General features: G+C 34.4%; 1 protein-coding gene across 1 annotated transcript in view; it reads left to right on the plus strand.

Moving 5' to 3' along the window:
• PACRG (parkin coregulated) overlaps positions 1–19,395 on the plus strand; it is a 265,638-nt gene that overhangs the window by 64,954 nt on the left and 181,289 nt on the right. The window contains exon 2 of the mRNA XM_075497373.1: positions 4,103–4,237. Coding sequence (XP_075353488.1) covers positions 4,103–4,237 — 135 coding nt within the window. The remainder of the gene's footprint in view (positions 1–4,102; positions 4,238–19,395) is intronic.

A 19,395-nucleotide genomic window follows, 5' to 3' on the forward strand; every position in this document is an offset into this window, starting at 1 on the left:
TATTAAGAATGGTCATTCAGCTGTTTGTTAGAACAGACTGTTCAACAGTTTTCTATTGTGAGAAACATATCTTCTGTCTGAAAAGCAAAAAAGAGGTAAAGTTGACTTTGTTGTCTGGAGAACTTGACTGGCCTAAAGATTTTGAGACAGCTTCTCACTGTGGGTACTCTTGCAGAATTTAATTTTTGCTCTTTTATTACCTTTTTAGAGCAGTTAACCTGAATCTGACTGGCATTCCTGCATTGTGATAGTCTGCAAATAGAAAACAAAAAGAAGTCTGATCTCAAAAAGTGCTACTTAAAATCTAAGTATCAGAAAATAAATACATAAAACAAAATAGATCAGGAATTATAAAAAGTGAAAAAGTAAATTATACACGTGTACTTTTCCTCAGGCAGACTGTTGAAGATACATGGCTAGAATGAGCCAAAGAGAGGTCTGCATAAGAGAACAGTGTTCGGAATACCAAATATGATAGTGATGGTCTGCCTCATAATAAAGATAGGAAGAACTATTTGCAAACTATTTGCAAAAGGTAAACAGTATTCGCTCAATGCAGCCACTCTAGCGAATGTCTCATAATCTACTTTTATCAGATGCAAACAAAAGGAACAAGTTGCCTCCATGTAATAAACTTAAAGCAGAGCAACAGTACTCTTCAATCGTGCAAGGTACCATTCCTTCAATGCAGGGACAGTCCCTCTCTCTTCCTGATTGGTGATATTTCTTTGTTCTAGGCAGATCTTAGGGTCATTCCTGTCTAGATCGTTTCATTGCTTCGGAGTCAGTTGCTCTTCCTGGTATTTAAAAGGTCTCTATGCCTCTTGCAGACCAAACTGACAAGAAAAATATCTTTAAGACAAAGGGAAAAACAACAGCTCTCTCTCTAGACTATTTTCAAGCTACTTCTTTAGCTATTCACACTACTTTGCTAGTTATACAGTACAAGAATTATGAGATGTGGAAGATGGGTAAGAAACTCCATATTGAAATTGAGACAATAATGACATGTAATGTTGAAATGAGAGATATGATAATAGATGAAAGTTATTAATGGAACTTCTTAAGAAGTGGTTTTAGGGCTAACCTTATTTAATATTTTCATTAGTGACCTTGAAAAAAAAAATTAGGATTGTATAATGAAATTTATAGTTGACATAATGTTTGCAGTTGTTATTAAAACAAATGAAGATCACGTCACATAGATGGAAGTGGAAGCCCTTGAGAACTGGTGTAATAGAAATGGAATTAAATATAATAGTACAAAGTACAAGATAATGCACTTAAAACTAATGACAAGAAATTCTGTTATTAACATAGAGCTCATCAACTGGAAAAGATAGTTGCTGTGGCAGTTAATCAAAGGATAACTATGAGATGCCAGTGTGATGTCGCCATGAGAGACTAAATGTAATGCTCGGAGATCTACCAGACAGACTGTATCACGTGAAAAAGGCTAATACACATTGTATTTCTGATAGCTGATAATGTGGATTTAGTAAACCTGAATGGATTTCTCTTTCATCAGCTTTTCCAGTCACAGCTTGGATGTACAGAAACTTTTAGGATTCCCAACGCTGACTTTTGGCATGGAGTTCTATAAATCCACTACTTGCTGCATGAATACATAACTACTTCTGTTTGTTCCAAACTTGTCGCTTACTAGATTTTTTTGATGCCCTGTACTTTTACTGAAGGAGACAGTGGAAAATCTGTCCTTATTCATCCTCTCCATGAAGTTATGATTTTATAGATCTTTATTGTGTTCTTCCTTAGTCATCATTTTCCCAGCTTACTCTTTTCTAGTGAAAGCTGTTCCATACCCTCAGTCATTATCCTCCTCTGAACCTTTTCTAATTCTACCATACCTTTTTTAGAGGTGGCAGATCAGAGTAGGCATACTATTTAACATGTGTTTTCTAACCACTGGAGTAAGGATAATGCACAACAGCTTTTCAACAGGCATGGGGCAAATAAACATATTTGTAATAAATTTTTGAATGACTTTGTATATATAGTAGAGGAATATTAGAGGAATAACAGAGGAATGGATTTGATAACCAAGATCCTTTTAGTCCTTCTAGTTTCTTTGCTCCTGAATAAAGAATAGGAAGAAGTCAAATTAACACAAATATATTTTGTAGAAAATTTGTAAAAGTGCAGTAGAAAAAGTTTCATATCAAATTTACTAACATGAGTTGGGAAGGAGAAAATGTTTCGTTTCAGATAAGATGTAGTTTGGGATTGCATAATGATAGTCTGCAAGAAATAATTAAGATTGTATCTCATGTAATCAAAACAACAAATTCTTTATCAATAATTTAAGTTAAAATTCAATAGAACTTTATTAGTGACTCCTAATATTTTACAGAAAATAATGTTTTAAAGGACGTGTGAAGGTCCTGTGTGTGAAAAATATACAAAAAGAACATAGATGCTTTTCTAGTGGCCTCAAATGAGCCATAGACTCATAGACTTGTCTGAAATGCAAAAAAAAAAAAAATTAAAGACAAGTAAAAGCACTTACACTAGTGGCACACAAAAAATTGTTCCTCTGCAGAACAATAAGTGTAGATTTATTTACATTGGTTAGAAATGCTTTTCTTGGAGTATTACTCTCAACTGCTGCAGATGTGTTTACCAAGCAAAGTTACAGCTATGCATATCAAATCTATTTTCACTAGACATGGTCTATCTGTGACAGCAATATGCAACAGTAGGTCACAGTTTAGTAGCCCTAGTTTAAGCAATTTGTAGTAAAGTACAGTGTAAGCATATCACTAGTGGACCCCTCTACCTCAGTCAGTGGAAAATGATGTCAAAATACTTTGGAGGAAAAAAGTGCCAAGTCAGATTTAGATCTGTAGTTAGCACAGTTAAATTACAGAACAGCACAAATAAAGCAAAGGATGTTACTTGTTTGCATTCTGTTCACTGGAAAGCTGAATGTCTGTACTGCTAGAAACTAAGGGTCACTGAAGACACAGAGACAAATAGAACAATACAAAATACTGGGTATGATTTATGATCCTTGAAGCTCTCACCTTTTTTGAAAATGACACTTTCTATGTTATAAAAAGTAGCAAGTCATAAAGGCATTTTTGAAAAAAGAGACACGCAGAGAATTGTAGGAAGTTCTTATCCCAGATGTATGGCTATAAAAACAAAAAAAGGCAAGAGTTTCTCAGGGAAGAATCAGTTGTCAAGGACATTTGGGATTAGTTTAGCTCTCTCAGTCTCTTTCAGCATTTGAGATTAGCTTTGTTAATTAGCTTAAACAATAGATTTCTTATAAGTACTTGAAATTCTATTATCTTAGTGCCAATTGTTAGTTGCTGTTACTACTATGTTTGGCTGAGAAAACAGTTCCAGCGTGAGCATTTTGGAATTGGACTGTCATTCAGGCACTCAGGCTATGCAATATGCTGACCAGCAATAACTCAGATAAGGAACTAAGTGGAGCTGAATCAAATTTTTTCCTCCAAGGCAACACAGGCAGAGAGGAGAGGTCTGAGAGAAGACTTTCCTCCGTTTCTTCCAGTGCTTCAGCCATCAATACTGAAGGGCTGGAAGTCATATGAAAGCCAAATCCATAGCATTTGAGGAAGGGATAGGGTGAAGGAGATTAGGTTAATGGTCAGAGAAAGACAATGGAAAGTGAGGACAGTTATATTAGATGGAAACCAAGTCAAATTACTTCTATAAAGAAAGAAGTAGAAAAATATTTCTCAAGGAGAAATGCTTAATTTTCCAAGAACTTCTACTACATAACGTGAATATGTTCTTGGTGTTTTATTCTTGCTTAAAAATGCTGTGGTAATGGAGATAGCTACTTCAAAATATAAACAGTTTTTATGGGACAATCTTAAAGTAGTAACAAAAAAAAGCAGTTAACAAAACCTGTAGATCATTGCCAAAGTGTACTTTCAAAGAAGTGAAGTATAGCATGTAAAGAAGACAGCAAACTATAATTTGGGAGATCAATGTTGTTATTCTTTCTTATTTGTTTCTATTTTGAGCCATATAAATTAGGCTTTTTCTAAAAATATATTACCACTGAACTATGGGGGTTTTTGGGTTTTTTTTGTTTTGTTTTTTTAAGGTAAGAGGGCCCCCACTTGCAGGAGCATTTAAAGAAAGACCAACAAAGCCCACAGCATTTCGCAAGTTTTATGAGCGAGGAGACTTCCCAATTGCCCTTGAGCATGATACTAAAGGAAACAAAATCGCCTGGAAGGTAAGTCATGGCGCAGCTGTGACAGCCAGCTGAGCTTATTGAAGTGACATCTCTTATTGTCAAACAAAGTTGGCTTATAAGTAAATAAGCTGAAATAATTTCTTAGCAAATGGAAGATGGTGGGGAAGCTGTTAGAGAAAGGCCCCTGAGTCAGCTATCTACCTTGGCTAACAATTAAATTATATGCTGCAAAAAGGAAGATGACAGAGTTGCTTTGCCTTAGAGAATTATCTCCTGCCCAATTCATCTCTATTTTTATGAGGACCTGGCAATGCAGCCTGTTTGAGGCAGTCCATCAAATGATGGAAGTGGCTGGATACAGTGAGCAGCAGCCATTTATCTCCCCCAAATTTCACCTTCCTGCAGGACACTTCCAAATAGAAGCTTTAATTACCTAAATGGATAGGTCAAGATTGCCTGCTCCCTGAAAATGCAGAGCAGAATACAAACGAAGGCAGATTCTCATTCCACAGCTGTACTCTCAGTCTACAGCATATGTCAGACAGCATAATCGCTGTCATACGTGCCCCTGTTAGAGGCTGACCTCCACTGCTGAAACCATTACAGCTCCGACATTTCTCTGACAAAAGGTTAATTGGCTTCAAAATAAATGTATTGCCTAATGACTCCATTCTAATGCGGCTGTGTTTCTCTCTAAAAAGCTTGGTGATATTATTTGTAAAACTTGCCAATCTTCTAAGTAACTACCGCAGACTTTTAAATTTAATTTGAAAAATGAATGCTGATCTTTAACCTGCTCCTACTATTTAATTATTTTGGTTATCATGAATTACTTTATTGTTTTGTGTTATTTATTGGACTAGAATAAGATTTTGCTGGAAGCAGTGATAGTTACAGAAAATGAACATGATATGCATGAGCAAAATATGTCAGATTTGTAGAATGTTCATGTCAAGAACACGAACATGAAATTGTTCATGTCAAGAACATGATACCAATTTTAAACATATAGCTGTGTTAATTCAACACAAAAAGGAGGGATTTTGCAATCTTATACCTGATTCTACTCCTAATGAAGCTAACAGGATTAGACCTATAGTGTGGTAAGTGGTACTATGTAATTTGTTAGTAACTAGATTTTAAGGTAGCTCTTTTGCTTATTGGAGTATATAAGAGAGATTTATGTTACTATTTTGTTGCCCATAGCAGTGTTGAATCAGCACAAGGGACAATTAATAGTTCTTGCAGCAAAGGGAATCTCTATCCAACATGGCCGTACCCATGATTCAAATGAGATTCCAGTGCAACTGGTCTTTAGGCAACCCTAGAAATGCCCTTTCAGGACTAATACTCACAGGCTTACAACATAAGTCTGCAGTCTAATCTTTCATCACCAGGTAAGACCCAAAGGTGATTTGAAAGCAACTGTGAAAATCTGCAGAATTTAGTTTTTATCTTGAGGCATTATAACTTCTAATTTCTCAAAATCAGACTGAGAGGTACATCAATTTACCTCATTTTGATTGCTATTTGATGCATATACCTCCACCATGAGGACTAGCATTCCACTAGATGATGCTAGTGACTGCTTAGTTGACTTAGGACACAAGGAAATGGAATGAAGCTGTGTCAGGGGAAGTTCAGAGGGGACATTAGGAAAAAGTTCTTCACTGAGAGGGTGGTCAGTCACTGGAACAGGCTCCCCAGGGAAGTAGTCACAGCACAAAGCCTGTGAAAGTTCAAGGAGCATCTGGATGACGCTCTTAGTCATATGGTTTCATTTTAGATAGTCCTGTGAGGAGCAGGAAGTTGGACTCGATGATCCTTATGGGTCCCTTCCAACTTGAGATATTCTATGATTCTATGATATCTTGCTAACTTGCTATCTACAAGCCTTCCAATGACAGTTGAATGTCTAGAGTATTTGCTCCCTGTATCTGACAGTTTGAATTGTTGAAAACATACTACCTTAAGACAGCGACAATAGCAGAGTCTCTAATCAAAGATCCAGCATGTATTTTTTCTTAACACAATTTGCAGTCTTACAGACCTAATGTCTCCTTAGTGTCCACGTACCACAGCAAAACACTGGCATGTAGCTAGTGCAATGTAGGACTGAGATGTCATGCAACAGTTGCTTTTGCTGTTGCTGTTAATCCTTTCAAAACAAATTGTCACTACTTCAGTGTGCATGCAAGAAGGCAGCAGAGTAGCGGACTGTTCCATTCTTAAATTAGCGCATGGCAAGGTCCAACCTTATTTCCCTTATTCCATGCCACTTGATTTAGTCAAAAATCAATCCAGACTGAGTTCTGTGGCAGGCATTCAAGAAAACAATACTGAGGTAGTAGAATTACTTGAGGCTATTGTTTAATTTGGCATGCAACCATCATTGATTATTGTGCAGTTTAAGTAGATGAAGCAGGCAAACAGGAGTTTTCTGGTTCAAACTTTAGATTAGATAGCTTCTAAAGCCTTAGAGGCTGCCCACCGCTGCAAAAGGGTGAGAATGTTGTTCATTGTTAGCTAATATTTAAAAGTGCAGATAAAGTAAGGTCTGTATTTTTCACTTGTTTTAAGGACATACGAATATTCAAAATATCCAACATTTATCTAGTGGCTAATTTTCATCAGATCATCATACTTATTTGTAAATCTGATTAAATAAGCAATTTTTTTTAGAAATATATTTTACTCAATACTGCTTAAATTCATGAAAATGAAAAAAAAATTTAATAATGAAATGTGTCTAGGCAAAATGTTCTATAAAATCTTGGCTGAGCTATATTTATTTGCATGAATCATGATTCTAGTGGAAGGATAAAAAGAAGAAATAAATGGTAACAGTGATATTTTAATCCTGCTATAATTGCACAATGTCAACATTTTATTGTGAAAGGGTTTTCTTGCTCTGTTTAGATGTAATGTATATCATGGTTCATTTCACTCTTGTTAGTTTGTCTACCAAGTGGTGCATGAGAGAAAATGCAGGGGGGTCTCAGAAACATGATTTGTTCTGACAAAGGAAAATACTACAGGATTTTGTCTTTCCTGCAAAATGCACAGCTGTTTTTTTTTTCTTTGTCTTTTTTATAATTACTGAAACAAAATAAAATAACTGTAATTGTCAGTCATTAAATATCTTTTTGAAAACAGTTTGAACTCTTGTTCACTATATTGTAATTCTGTGGACAGAATACAGTCATTTTCAGCTAGAACAGAAGAATCTGAAATGTTTTAATATCCATGAATTGTGTTAATATGCACCCTAAAATATACACAGATGACTCTTGATTTTGTAACAGTTCTGCATATACCTAATTTTAAGCCCATGATTCATTTCCTGTAAGGGCTGGCTACATATAACTATGGTTGTAGACCTAGATAAGGTATAAATTTAAAGTTCAGGAACTATTCAGAACTATTTCTGAATAACTGCATGTGTTGAATCTTTAATTCTGAAATAATAGTACTTGTTGTTGGTGGTGTTGTTTAGCTTAATTATTTCCAAAATGCTCTAAATTTAGAAAGAGGCATTCTTACTCCAAGTTAATCCTAAGCATAGACAAGATTAAACTGTGCAGATGAACTATGGTGTTTACCTTGGTGCCTTTTCTTAAAAAAGGGACCAAAGCAAATTAGATCACACTGCAAGTTCATTATGGCAAGATGTGTCTTCTGTGTGAGTTCTCAGACTAAGTCTTTAAGTTTAGAAAGGCATCTCTTTGAATACTCCTGTAATATTGGCATTCTGGTTGGTAAGTTTTACTATTATTGCAAGTTCAAATAAACGTGTTTTGACCTAATGGAAGAAAACAGATGAACAGATAAAATATGTTTACAACATATACATCATTATATACAAGAACAGGAAACTGAACCTGGTTTTAAAGAATATCATCCAGAGAAAAAAAAAAGAATTTAAAAAGCTCTGATAATACAAGACTAAAATCATCTGGTGTTAGAGACTGTAATCAGGTTTATTTCTAAAAGAAGAAGACATGACTGTCTTGGTGTTCCTCTGTTTTCAAAACTGGAGAAGTTGTCCTTTTGTCATTTTCAAAAGGTGACTATAGAGAATGACTTGTTTGTTAATTATGTCTGTGAAAAGAAACTCACCATCTTTGTAACTCACTACACAAATTTCTGAGTTTGATTACAATTAAAGTGAGAGAATACATACAAGATTAATTCAAGACTTTTCATCCCCATTCAGGGGGTCTACTAGCAGTCAGTGAACTCTTTGCTAAATGGCATACATCCAATGTAATATTTTAACATCTAATTTAAATCTAATTTTTAAAAAATGTTTGTTTTCATGCTCCCTCAGCGGTCATTAAATAGAACTGTATAGACATTAGTGCCTTAAAATTGCTGCAAATATATAATACTCATATTTCTGGATAAAGCAATAGCTTTTGAGATCTACAAATAAACAACTTCTTCTGTGGTTGAATTATTCAACAAATGTTCAAGAGTCCTTCCAAATTTGAAGTATTTGTTTTTGTCCACTAACAGAGAATGAATAATAATGGTATGGTTTGAAAATGTGTTTCTGATTTGTATCAAACATAAAAGTTTGGAACATAAATTGTTGTTAATTTAGAGTTAGATAATAGTTGAAAGTGATATTTTTAGAAAAAGAATGTGTTAAAATGTTTATAAGCCCTTTAACTACTTATGTGGGATCCTGCAGTTCTCTTTTAGCCTATGTATATCACAATTTTATTTCAAAATGTAGTAATATATTCTTTTGCACAATCTCATACCAAGCTACAAATAATGAAAGCTCATAGTCCAGGTCTGAAAAGGACTTCCATTTTTAAATATACATTACTGAATTAAAAAAGGTCAGAATGCAATTAAACCTTTGACTAAGAAAGTTGATAAAACCGAGGAAGTATTTCTGAATTATTAAGAATGTGTTTGAAATGCAGTCTCTCTGTATCATACGGAAAGTCATCAGGATGTTTGAAAAATTATTTTTTTAGGGAGTGGGGTTAATTATGAAAGTCATTATGCAGGGGAAAAAAAGCTTCTATTCTTCAAAAGAATTTTAGCAATTTCAAAGAAATTAAAACCAAATTCAAAAATGCAAACTTCTCAAGCAAAATGTCAAAATGAACATGATTTCAATCTCTTGGAGTTTATGGGTTTTTTTCAGAATAGCTATGTTCACTAAGGATGTGACTTTTACCATTTTAATTTCTCTTCATCCTCTCTTTCCTACATAGCTTGTTTTTTTCAGGGGCTAGTATAAGCTATGGTAGCAAAATTACTTTTTGGTGATAGAAACTAGATGCAGTGGTAAAAGAAAGTGTTCTGCCCTTAACATCATGAATTTGACTTGTGAATACACTTTTTCCTTGTGCAGACTATTGAAGGTTGCATTTGGTAATAGGGACTACAAATAATCTGAAAATGTCACAGAACTGCAATTTTCATTAGCATCTCTCGTTCTTCATTTGTTTTTATCAGCTTGTTGTATATTAGTTTATATAAAATTCTGAGCTGCTATGATTAAGCTGGTACCTATACCCAGCACCAAGAAAAATATTGGGGGGGAGGGGAGGGGGAGTTGTTTGGGGATTTTTTTTTTTTGGTGTTGGGCTTTGTTTTGGGGTTTTCTCCATAAAATAGCTGGGTATTAAATTTTGTTTTCTTTTCCTGGAAGTGCAACCTTTTTTGCTTGTTTGAGGGATAAGTTTTAAGCGAGAGAAAATATATTTTTTTATATCAACCAATATAGTTGGGAGACAAGTTTTCAGTTGCAGAGCTCTCAAGTAATGTCTCTCAGTATTTTTCATTTTTGTGGCATTGTCCTGCCATTAAACCACATGAATAAACACTGTGTTATTCCCTATGTAGTATTAAGTAAACTTAGGTAACACTTCCCAAAGTTCAAATCCCAAACCAAATTAAAATTAGTTGGAGGGAGCTCATTTACCCTACAGAATGACCCCATTATTATACTAATGTCTTGCAGTTTATAGAGGTGACATGTAATTCTAGAAGTTGAGGGGTTTTAACAGCTTATTGCCATCAGAAGGAGAAGGTCCAACTTCCCTTCACCTTATCTGCTCTCTATTTCTAAGGCGTACTTGGCACTGACACTGATGCTTATCAGAGCCCTCTGTGAGTAAATATCTCACTAACTCAGAGAAAAAAGGTGAATGTGTTTTTTCTCGGTTAGCAACATGTTCACAGTCCTGTGAACTTTGATTACAAAAGGCTCCATGAGTGCTAAAGCTGTGTGTTGGTGAAGGAGAGAGAAACAGTAGTGAAGTACAGTGAAGAATGGGAGAGAGTTGAAGGATCTCAAAACTTTTTTTCTTTTGACAGCAATGAACTGCTAGATTATTTTAGCTGCTCATGGAATTGCAGCCTCAGATATCTAAAAGCAAAGAGAATGAACTGTCTATGAAAAATAATACTTTTCTTTTGGATTTATTTTCATATATAGAGATTTTTTTTTCTGCTTCTTTCTTTGTTAAACTATGTTTAATATCTTCTTAATAAAAGATGTTGAGAGGACACTGTCATCTTAAAGAAAACTTGTAAATCCTCCACAAGTGTCATGCAGAATGAAAGCTTTTTGCAAGATTATATACAAAAAGAGAAGTGGCCATGTATCATGCTTAGGCACAGTGGGTACAGCACAGAGTGGTGTTAGTTTCTATTTTATTTGATGTCTTCATTAATGTTTTAAGAAATAGTTCAGAGTTTTCTTCTGCAATAGACTTCTGTTTATCTTCCCCAGAGAACTCCTTTTTTTTAATCATTTCAGTGATCCTTTTTAAGCTTGTCTCAAATACAGTTGTGTTGATGTAACAGAAAATTGCAGTGTGGATTCAAGAGAAGGCAACCGAAAGCAGGAATTGCTTAATCCAGAAATAATACATAATAATTTAGAGACACTAGAAATATGAGTTGAGGTCTTGGGGAAACAAATCTTAAATGCTGCATCTGGAAAAAAAACCCCAACAATTATATTAACAGATTTAGTGTAAAGGAATAGTTTGGAAAATAATAATTTTATTTTCTAAAGGACAGTAAAACCCTCAGTTTTCTGTGGAGACTAATACAGCAAACTTGAGATGTGGCATGGTAGCAAGAAAGACTTTTTCAGTTTTAAACTAAAAATTTAGCAATAGCTCTGTTGCATCATCCTAAATCAGAAATTATTAGTAATCTGTATGCTATGGCTTACTGAAGCAAGTACAAGCAAATACTGTTCATAAACAGTTGTGTATAGACAAATGCCATTCATTATTCTTTGTGACTGTGCTACTAGTGTCCCACTAATGACTATCAAAAGTTCTGTCTTCATTGATGTGCATGTGACTTTTTCTTAGAGATTGTTAAAAATTGCAATCATAAGTCTATTCGAGTTTCCTTTTTTAAATGCATAATACTAAAAAATAGCCACATCTTAATGACTATGACCTGATTTTCATTTAATAAAAACTCCTTTAAATCTCTTAAGCAATATTGTGTATGTACTACACTTATACCCACTCTGTGACCTGAAATCTTACCAGAGAGCTACAGAATAAATGCAGTATCTTTTCTAGCAAATAAAACAATAAAATTCCTATTGACTGCATTAGAATGGGATCCTTATTGCCATAGATAAATATGTTATCCGTTATCTTGTCCCTTTTTCTCCCTATGATATTATAAATTTTCCTACTGATCTATTAGGTTTTTAGTCCTTGATCATGCTTACAGGAATCCATTTCTGATCAGCTATAAATTATAATGTCCTGAGTTATCAAAGTTATAGAAGTTATGGTCATCCTTTTGATAACAGAAGACTTAAATCTCTCTTACAGCCAAGAAGTGTTAGTTTGTATCTAATTACATTTATATTTAACAATATGTTAATTTTATATTTCTATTCAATAGGTATGTAGTTGGTTTTTTCTTCAAAAGTCACTATTTATATTGACTCTAGCATTTTATGTGAGTTAGCTAAGATTAACCATCTTTTGTTTACAGACTAAAATAGGGTACCAAGCTGATGTCCTTCAATTAAGACAACATATTTAAAGTTGTTGAGTAACTCTGGGTGCTTCCAATTTCCATTCCATGATACATATAGCCACAGAAAGTGTTGGAACGATAGGTTTCTCAGGTTTGAAATTTCTGCGTTGATTTGATCCCACCACTAAGTAACAATAATTCCAAATAAATTTAGTCTGTTCAAATCTTGCTTTTCAAAAGCACTATACTAGAATTAATTTTCAATTGAAAAATACTTCTTCATAATAGTGCATTAATTAACTGCATGCTTAAAACAGTCATTAAAAATTTAGGTAGCCAATGGCTCTGTAATATGCATTTTTCTGTTGGCTCGCTGCTTCTTAATACTAATCTACAAATCATTCATGACTTTACTCTTTTCTGTTAAGTTCTTTTTCACGTCCGGAGAGGAGATGTCTTTGCAGGTCTTAGAAGAAATTTGTGATGTTAGAGATTAAAACAGAATCTTATCAAAATACTAGTTCAAAACACTGTAGCAAAACACTATGTTTTTATGAAATCCCATAAAATTCAAAGTAGCTATTTCAATACTTATCAACATTCTCATCGGTTGTTTTTAGTTTGTACATTTAAAGTAATATTTCTGGTGAAACACTGAATTATGGCACATTATGTATTAGGGGTTACTCAATGCAATCTCTTCTTTCTTACCACTTGTGGCTCACAAAAATGTAATACTTTCTAGAGTTAAGTTTTTTACAGTCCTCTGGTCTTTTCCATTTCTTTCATATTTATAATTTAAGAAGCTAATGAAATGTCTCTTTTCTCCATGCTCAGGTAAAGTACCATATTTATTAAAAATATGACAAGTACGTTAGCTTAACAGCTGAATAATGTGTTTCCCTTAAAAAGTAAAGAATGTTTTCCTGGAAATGACTGAGATCTCCTTTCTTTTAACATCAGTGCTGAATCTGGGGACTACTGTTGAGCTGGAGTCTAAGACAGGCCTTGCAAAGAGTAGTGACAGGTTTACCTGATTCCTCTAGTACAGAGCTGCCATATTTCAATTATTAATTCCTCTGTGGCTAATTAATACTCACAATTTATCCCAGGATTCTAGAAAACAGTAATATTGTGGCAGTTAATTTACTGTTCCTTTTTCCTTGCATACACAATTAAAGCCATTCCTTTATTTGATGTAAATTGCCATCTCTTGAAAGCGTATGGAATGAAAACCCAGCCATGTATCAGAAATAACTTTAATTTAAATTTGCTAAATGACCTCTGAAAGCTAGATGAAAGATTTTCTGCTGAATGGGCTGGTGCTCCCTGCCTGTATAATTTATGTGAGAAATTAGTGCGAATGGTTCACTTTTATGGAGCAGTGCTGCTTGTAGCAAGCCTGCAGAAACAATTTTCCCCCAAGCCTCCATCTGTTCTTCAAACCAGGGCATATGCCATCTCATCGAGCTTGAAAGTCAACTGATTTATAACTCCTGAAAAGTGCATAGATTGAAAAGAAAGGTCGACTGCTGCTATGTGACAATGATTTGCTAGGCACTTGGATAAAGACAATTCACATTACTACAGACCCTAGAGGACACAAGTGATGTTGTAAGCTTCAGAAATTGGTAGATTGACATATAGGACAAAAACAAATTGCTCCTCCTCTTTCAGTTAAACAGCTACCTCTCTTCTTAAAGATGGAAACTTTTTAAAAGGTAAGTAGATAGTATAGCCAAAACATCTTGTTATACTGTGTTTCAGGCAGAATAAGCTTTTCCTAGCTACAAAGGTTGCCATCTAGAAGTGCCAGGACTTGTTCCACTTTAATCTTTTAGCTGCAAGCAGAAACATCTGTCTTTAAAAGTGCTTCTTGTTGTTTGTCAGAAAGTTCTGTTCAGTGCCACAAACACAGTGTTGATGAATTTTCTGTATCTACTCTGAAGGTGATTTCTGAGCCCTATCCCAATTAATGGATGGCTTGTTCTCTGTCCATTAGTTGTCAGCCTTCCTCCTTTTACCCAAATATTGCAGCGTTCTCTGGCAAGTGACAAAACAAATGGAATTGACAACATAAAAATCAATGTGTGTTTGATGTTTTCATTTCTGGTAGTCACATACTGTGACCATTCTGTTTGAGGCTCAGAGACTGAATAATTTCTTCAACTAGTTTGTCTTATCAAGTCTGAATTTTTTTTTTATAATTTCAGGTAAAAATGGCGTATAGTAAAGTGCATCTTTAAGAAGGGTAATGTAGAAATGATACAAATAGCATCTTTTAATGTGAAAATCTGGGGGCAGATTTTGCCTTGAAAAACACAGAGATGTAGTATAAAAAGTACATCTGAATAGCAGGAAGAATCATCCTCTACAAGTATGAGCTTATTGCTTGTTGAGGTATCTGTAGCATCTGTAAGAAAAAAATGTCTTTGTAGCTTTCCACAATCTGATATTATGTAGCCATGGATATCCTGACCTAACTCACATAGATTAATATACTTTCTGAACATCATATAACTCAATACAGAAAAGCAGAGCAGTGCAGATTAACTAGATCACTATTATGAATTATTTCTGTTGTATAAATGGAATCTCAAACACTTAAGCCAGTACCCAGCATACGTACTGGGTATTCATACATTGTATATGCTATTGACTGACTAAAGATGATGAAAATGTAGAGCTAATAAACTGCGACAATTAAATACAAATTGTAAACATCTCATTTCACTGTGTTGAAGAGATGTGTTAAATATGGCTATATGTTATAATATGGCTTTATGAAATTCTAAATTGTATAAAGGAGAATTTGAGATGTTTAAGAAAACTTCACACTATGTTTCTAATAAAAATGAATAAGAAAAGTTCACTATCACTGAAGAAATATATTCTAAAAACATTCAACAAATGTCTCTGCATTAGAAATGTATTATAGTGGATGTCTGTTCTCATCAGGTTTGCGATAAACACAATGTATTTTGTTACCCTTCCATTGTTTCATTTTTGTTGTCCACTATATGTTAGGCATGTGCATAGGGCAACTTTATCTCTCTCAGTTCCGTTTCATTTCCTATACTGTTTCCAAAGCATAAATTAGTTCCTTCTCATTTCAGTGTCCTTTTCTCATCAGTAGCCTCCATGAACCTTTTACATCAAATTCATGTTCACATCTACTGTGCTGCAGAGTTCTGATCTGGGCTCAGCACTGCTCTCATTCCTCATGTTGTTATTCTGCTAATTAATATTACCTGTTTGCTTTAATACCTAGTTTTATTGTCCTTTTACTTTCTTCCCTATTGGTTCTTTCATCTGTATCTCCTCTTGCTTATCTGTGAAGCATTTGTCTTCATGTGAGGTTATTCATGAGGACAGCTCAGCAGGAACCGGTTTAAGCTTTATACTCAAATAAGGAATGCTTTTTACATGTTTTATGATGGTGTAAATGTGTCCTTGAATAGAAATCATTCAGATTAAGATTCATGAAAACTTCCGAAAACAGCAAGACCTAAATTTTAACCTTTTTTTTTTTTTCAAATTCTCTCTTCCTTTGAAACTTGTTGACAACTTGGTTTAATAAAATAGCTATCAATGTGGCATGAAAGAGCTCCGTTCCTGCAGACATTTAAGCATGCACTTAATGCCTCGTGATCAAACCTACTGAAGCAATACTTTTGCTTATATATGTAGCAGTGGTGTTAGTGAGGTGGTGTACCTACCTCTAAAAGGAGAAAAAGATGTTTACATTTGTTTGTTTTCAATCATAATCATGTAACTTTCTTAATAAGAGCTAGTTTCAAATTAATGTTACTGCATCTTTAAGACATTAATGGCCAAGACCTTTCAAAATTCAATTCATTTACATGTGTCTGATAAAACTTTGTTGAGGTGGTTGAATTGTGCTTTTTTATGAAAAAGTTGAAGACTGAGTCTATATTTACATTTCAAAAAGCAGTGTGGATATTCAAAAAGCGGTGTGGATATTTGACAGTAGTAGTAGCATGTGGTAGGTTATCAGGGCTAAAATAAATTATCTTAAATATTTAAATGAGATAGCTCCCCTTGGCTTTCAGCTTTTGCACATTAATGCTCAGGAAACAGGCAATTGTAGGGAATTATAAATACTGCAGGTTTTGTACTAAGTGACAGAATCTGTGGGTTGCTAGTTTTGTCTCCTGTGACTTCCTTCAATATCACACCAAAAAATGTATCTTACTTTGGTTTTAAAGGAATACCAGCTAAATAGTCTCTGTGTAATGAAACAATCTAAGTGCTGTAGGACCTAGTGGAAGTCTGTATTTATAATATCAGAGTTAAACCCCTAAAAAACCTAACTGGCACATTATACTTAAAAATAATTAATTTAAATCATACACATTGGAACTGATTTTCTGTGTTTTAAAATTAATATTATGTTCATATGTGCAGGTAAATCCATGCCTTATTTAAATAATTATTACAAAAAGGTAGACAAATAATACCTCAGAAGATCACAAATAATGATTTTTAAATAGGTATGATATTCAGATGACAATTTCCTCAGGCTAGAATGAGGCTAAAAAGGGATGTTGCTTCCAGTGTAATCTAAACTTCAGTCTAAATACATCTCTCTTTAGGAACGTGAGTTGTATTGTAATGCAGTGAATCTCATAATGAAGACTAAGTGCACTGAAGTACAGTTCTGCTCTGAAAAAGTAACACAATTAATGTTGAGGTGTTCTGTTCATATCAAAAGAAATTCTACTAGGGTCAGAAGCCAGTGGTCGTACACTTAAGAAATCATAAATACCTATATGAGCCTGTACCGTAAGTGATGTTCCCACTCTGTGCTTCTCATCTTGTCCTTTCAGACTCTTAAAAAGGCCAGTTCAGATGGGAGATGCCTGCTTTGCCTTGCCATTTAATGACACCACTGGAACCTTGTTGCTCTTATTATTCCTCGGTTGGTAGACTGGGGGCCCCTGATAAAGCCTGTGTCTGAGGCAGGAACATTCTTTTTACCAAAGCCTGAGCTGGAGTGTCAATTTCACACTTGAACTCAGGTGAATTTCAGTTTCCTTTGAGTTGTCACTTACCTTGTGCTTCCACAAAGTGAAAGACAATATGCATTATGATCTTAATATGAATTTTTTGCTTAATATATTCACCGATCAGTTCATATGCTTGCTGACCCCCCCCCCCCCATGTATTAAGCAGGTGAAAGCAGTGAAAACTGCATTTCTTTTTATGTCTGTGCCAAAGTCTAACCTTCGGTTCTTGTGCAGCAGTTTGGGTGGAAACATGAGCAGCTGTAAGTTGATACAAAATGGCATAGTATACATAAGTTTGGGAATTTGGGTATCACAGATATTAAGACTACTTTACTCCTTTCAGAGTTAAAGTCAACTTGCCTGCTTAAAATTCTTGCCATCATACGGTTCTCAGGGGTTGCTGCAGTCTGAGCTCAAATAATAGCTGGCAATTTTGTGATTTAGCTGGAAATTTCTAGTTTAAGTTAAAGACAAGGAAAGCTACATTTCATTTTTTTCTTGTAGAATTAAACCTCTACTGTATTTCTTGTTTCTGCTATACTATTTTTCATGCATTTTATGTTTTGATGCTTTTCTGACACGGTAGGAAAAATAGCTGTCTAAAACTCTTCAGTAACTTTACTGAATTTGCCCTATTCTTTCTTGACAAACTATAAGCAGTTATATAGCCACAGTCATGATACTACAAACCCTTCCCAAAATGAGAAAAGAACATTTTTTTTAGATAAAGATTATCTGATAAGGAAAAACCTTGATCCTTATTGAATTTATGCATGTATTTTTATTCATTTTTAAACTTGAATTTATTCAAATCATTCATTCACAAATTAAATCAGAAATGCATAGTAAAATATTTGCAATATGTTTATCATCAGCTGTGATAAATTTGATATATTATTTCTGTGAGATAATAAAAGAAGCCCATAAAATTCAGTCCAGCTACAATAGAAGTCCTTATGTTATATGTAAGTATGAAAAGATGAAGTGAATACAACTTCCTGTTCACATAGCTCTTGCCATCAGTCTGTCAGAGATCCCTTATCTCCAGATATTTCTGATTACAGACAACAAGGTAATATTTATGCTTTCTTGTGTACAGAGTTGTAGATAATTAGGACAATAAATCTGTTTGCTCTCAAGGGCATGGAAAGACAAACTTTTATGGATTTACTACCTCAGAAGGTGATTTAAACTATCCGACTGACTTTGCATGAAGTTGATTTGGAATGCTCACATGATAGCATAGCATAGCATAGCATAGCATAGCATAGCTCAGTTGGAAGGGACCTACAATGATCATCTAGTCCAACTGCTTGACCACTTCCTGATGCATGTTAGACACAGCTAGTAACCATCAGTACTAACAATCATGGAGAGCAGGAACTTCAGCCCCATACCTTTTCCCCAGGTAATTGTTTAGTTTTGCATTTAGGTTCCTAGATCATTAATCTAGTTTTTTGAAACATTATAACCTAATGTGGTGATATCACCTAATATGGTGACTATCAGGTTAGCACGATCCTCCAAAAAGTGGCTTAATTTTTAGATATGCACCAGCTGTGGTCCAGAATTCCAGTTATTGGTTAGCATTGGGTTATTTGATGAAAATTTAAAGGTAGCAAATACATGTTGGGATTGCTAGAATTGTGTTGTTCCTCTTAATCTTTTATTTTATCAAAGAAATTTGCTAATAAACCTTAGAATGTAAAAGTAAGTTCTCTCTAAGAGTGAAGTATGTTTTCTCTGCTTTAATAATTAATTCTGTACCCATGTATATTTCATTATAAAGTGGCAGCCTTTTACACTGCTGTTACTTCTGGAACGAAGTCAAAACTACTCCCCTGTCCTTACGCAGGGTAGGATATAAAGTGCACAACCACATTAGAATGGGTTTTCTGAGTTTTTATTTTTAAAACATTAATATTTTCATATCAGCTAATAAATCTCTTGATTTATATGCCCATTCTCACCTGCAGATAATGAAAATGGTGGCATAACAGGATAAGCCTCTAAAATATTATCTAGATAAATCCTACTGCCTTTTATTTCCAGAGGGATTTTTAAAAGTAGTTATGTCTGATCTGATATGACCTCATATGAAAGAGATTTGATTCAGGTCTTTCATGTCATACCTACTTATCATATTTCACTAAACCAGTAGGAGCTACCATGGCCTACCTA

Source organism: Mycteria americana, chromosome 3 (assembly GCF_035582795.1).
Source record: "Mycteria americana isolate JAX WOST 10 ecotype Jacksonville Zoo and Gardens chromosome 3, USCA_MyAme_1.0, whole genome shotgun sequence".
Classification (NCBI taxonomy): Eukaryota; Metazoa; Chordata; class Aves; order Ciconiiformes; family Ciconiidae; genus Mycteria; species Mycteria americana.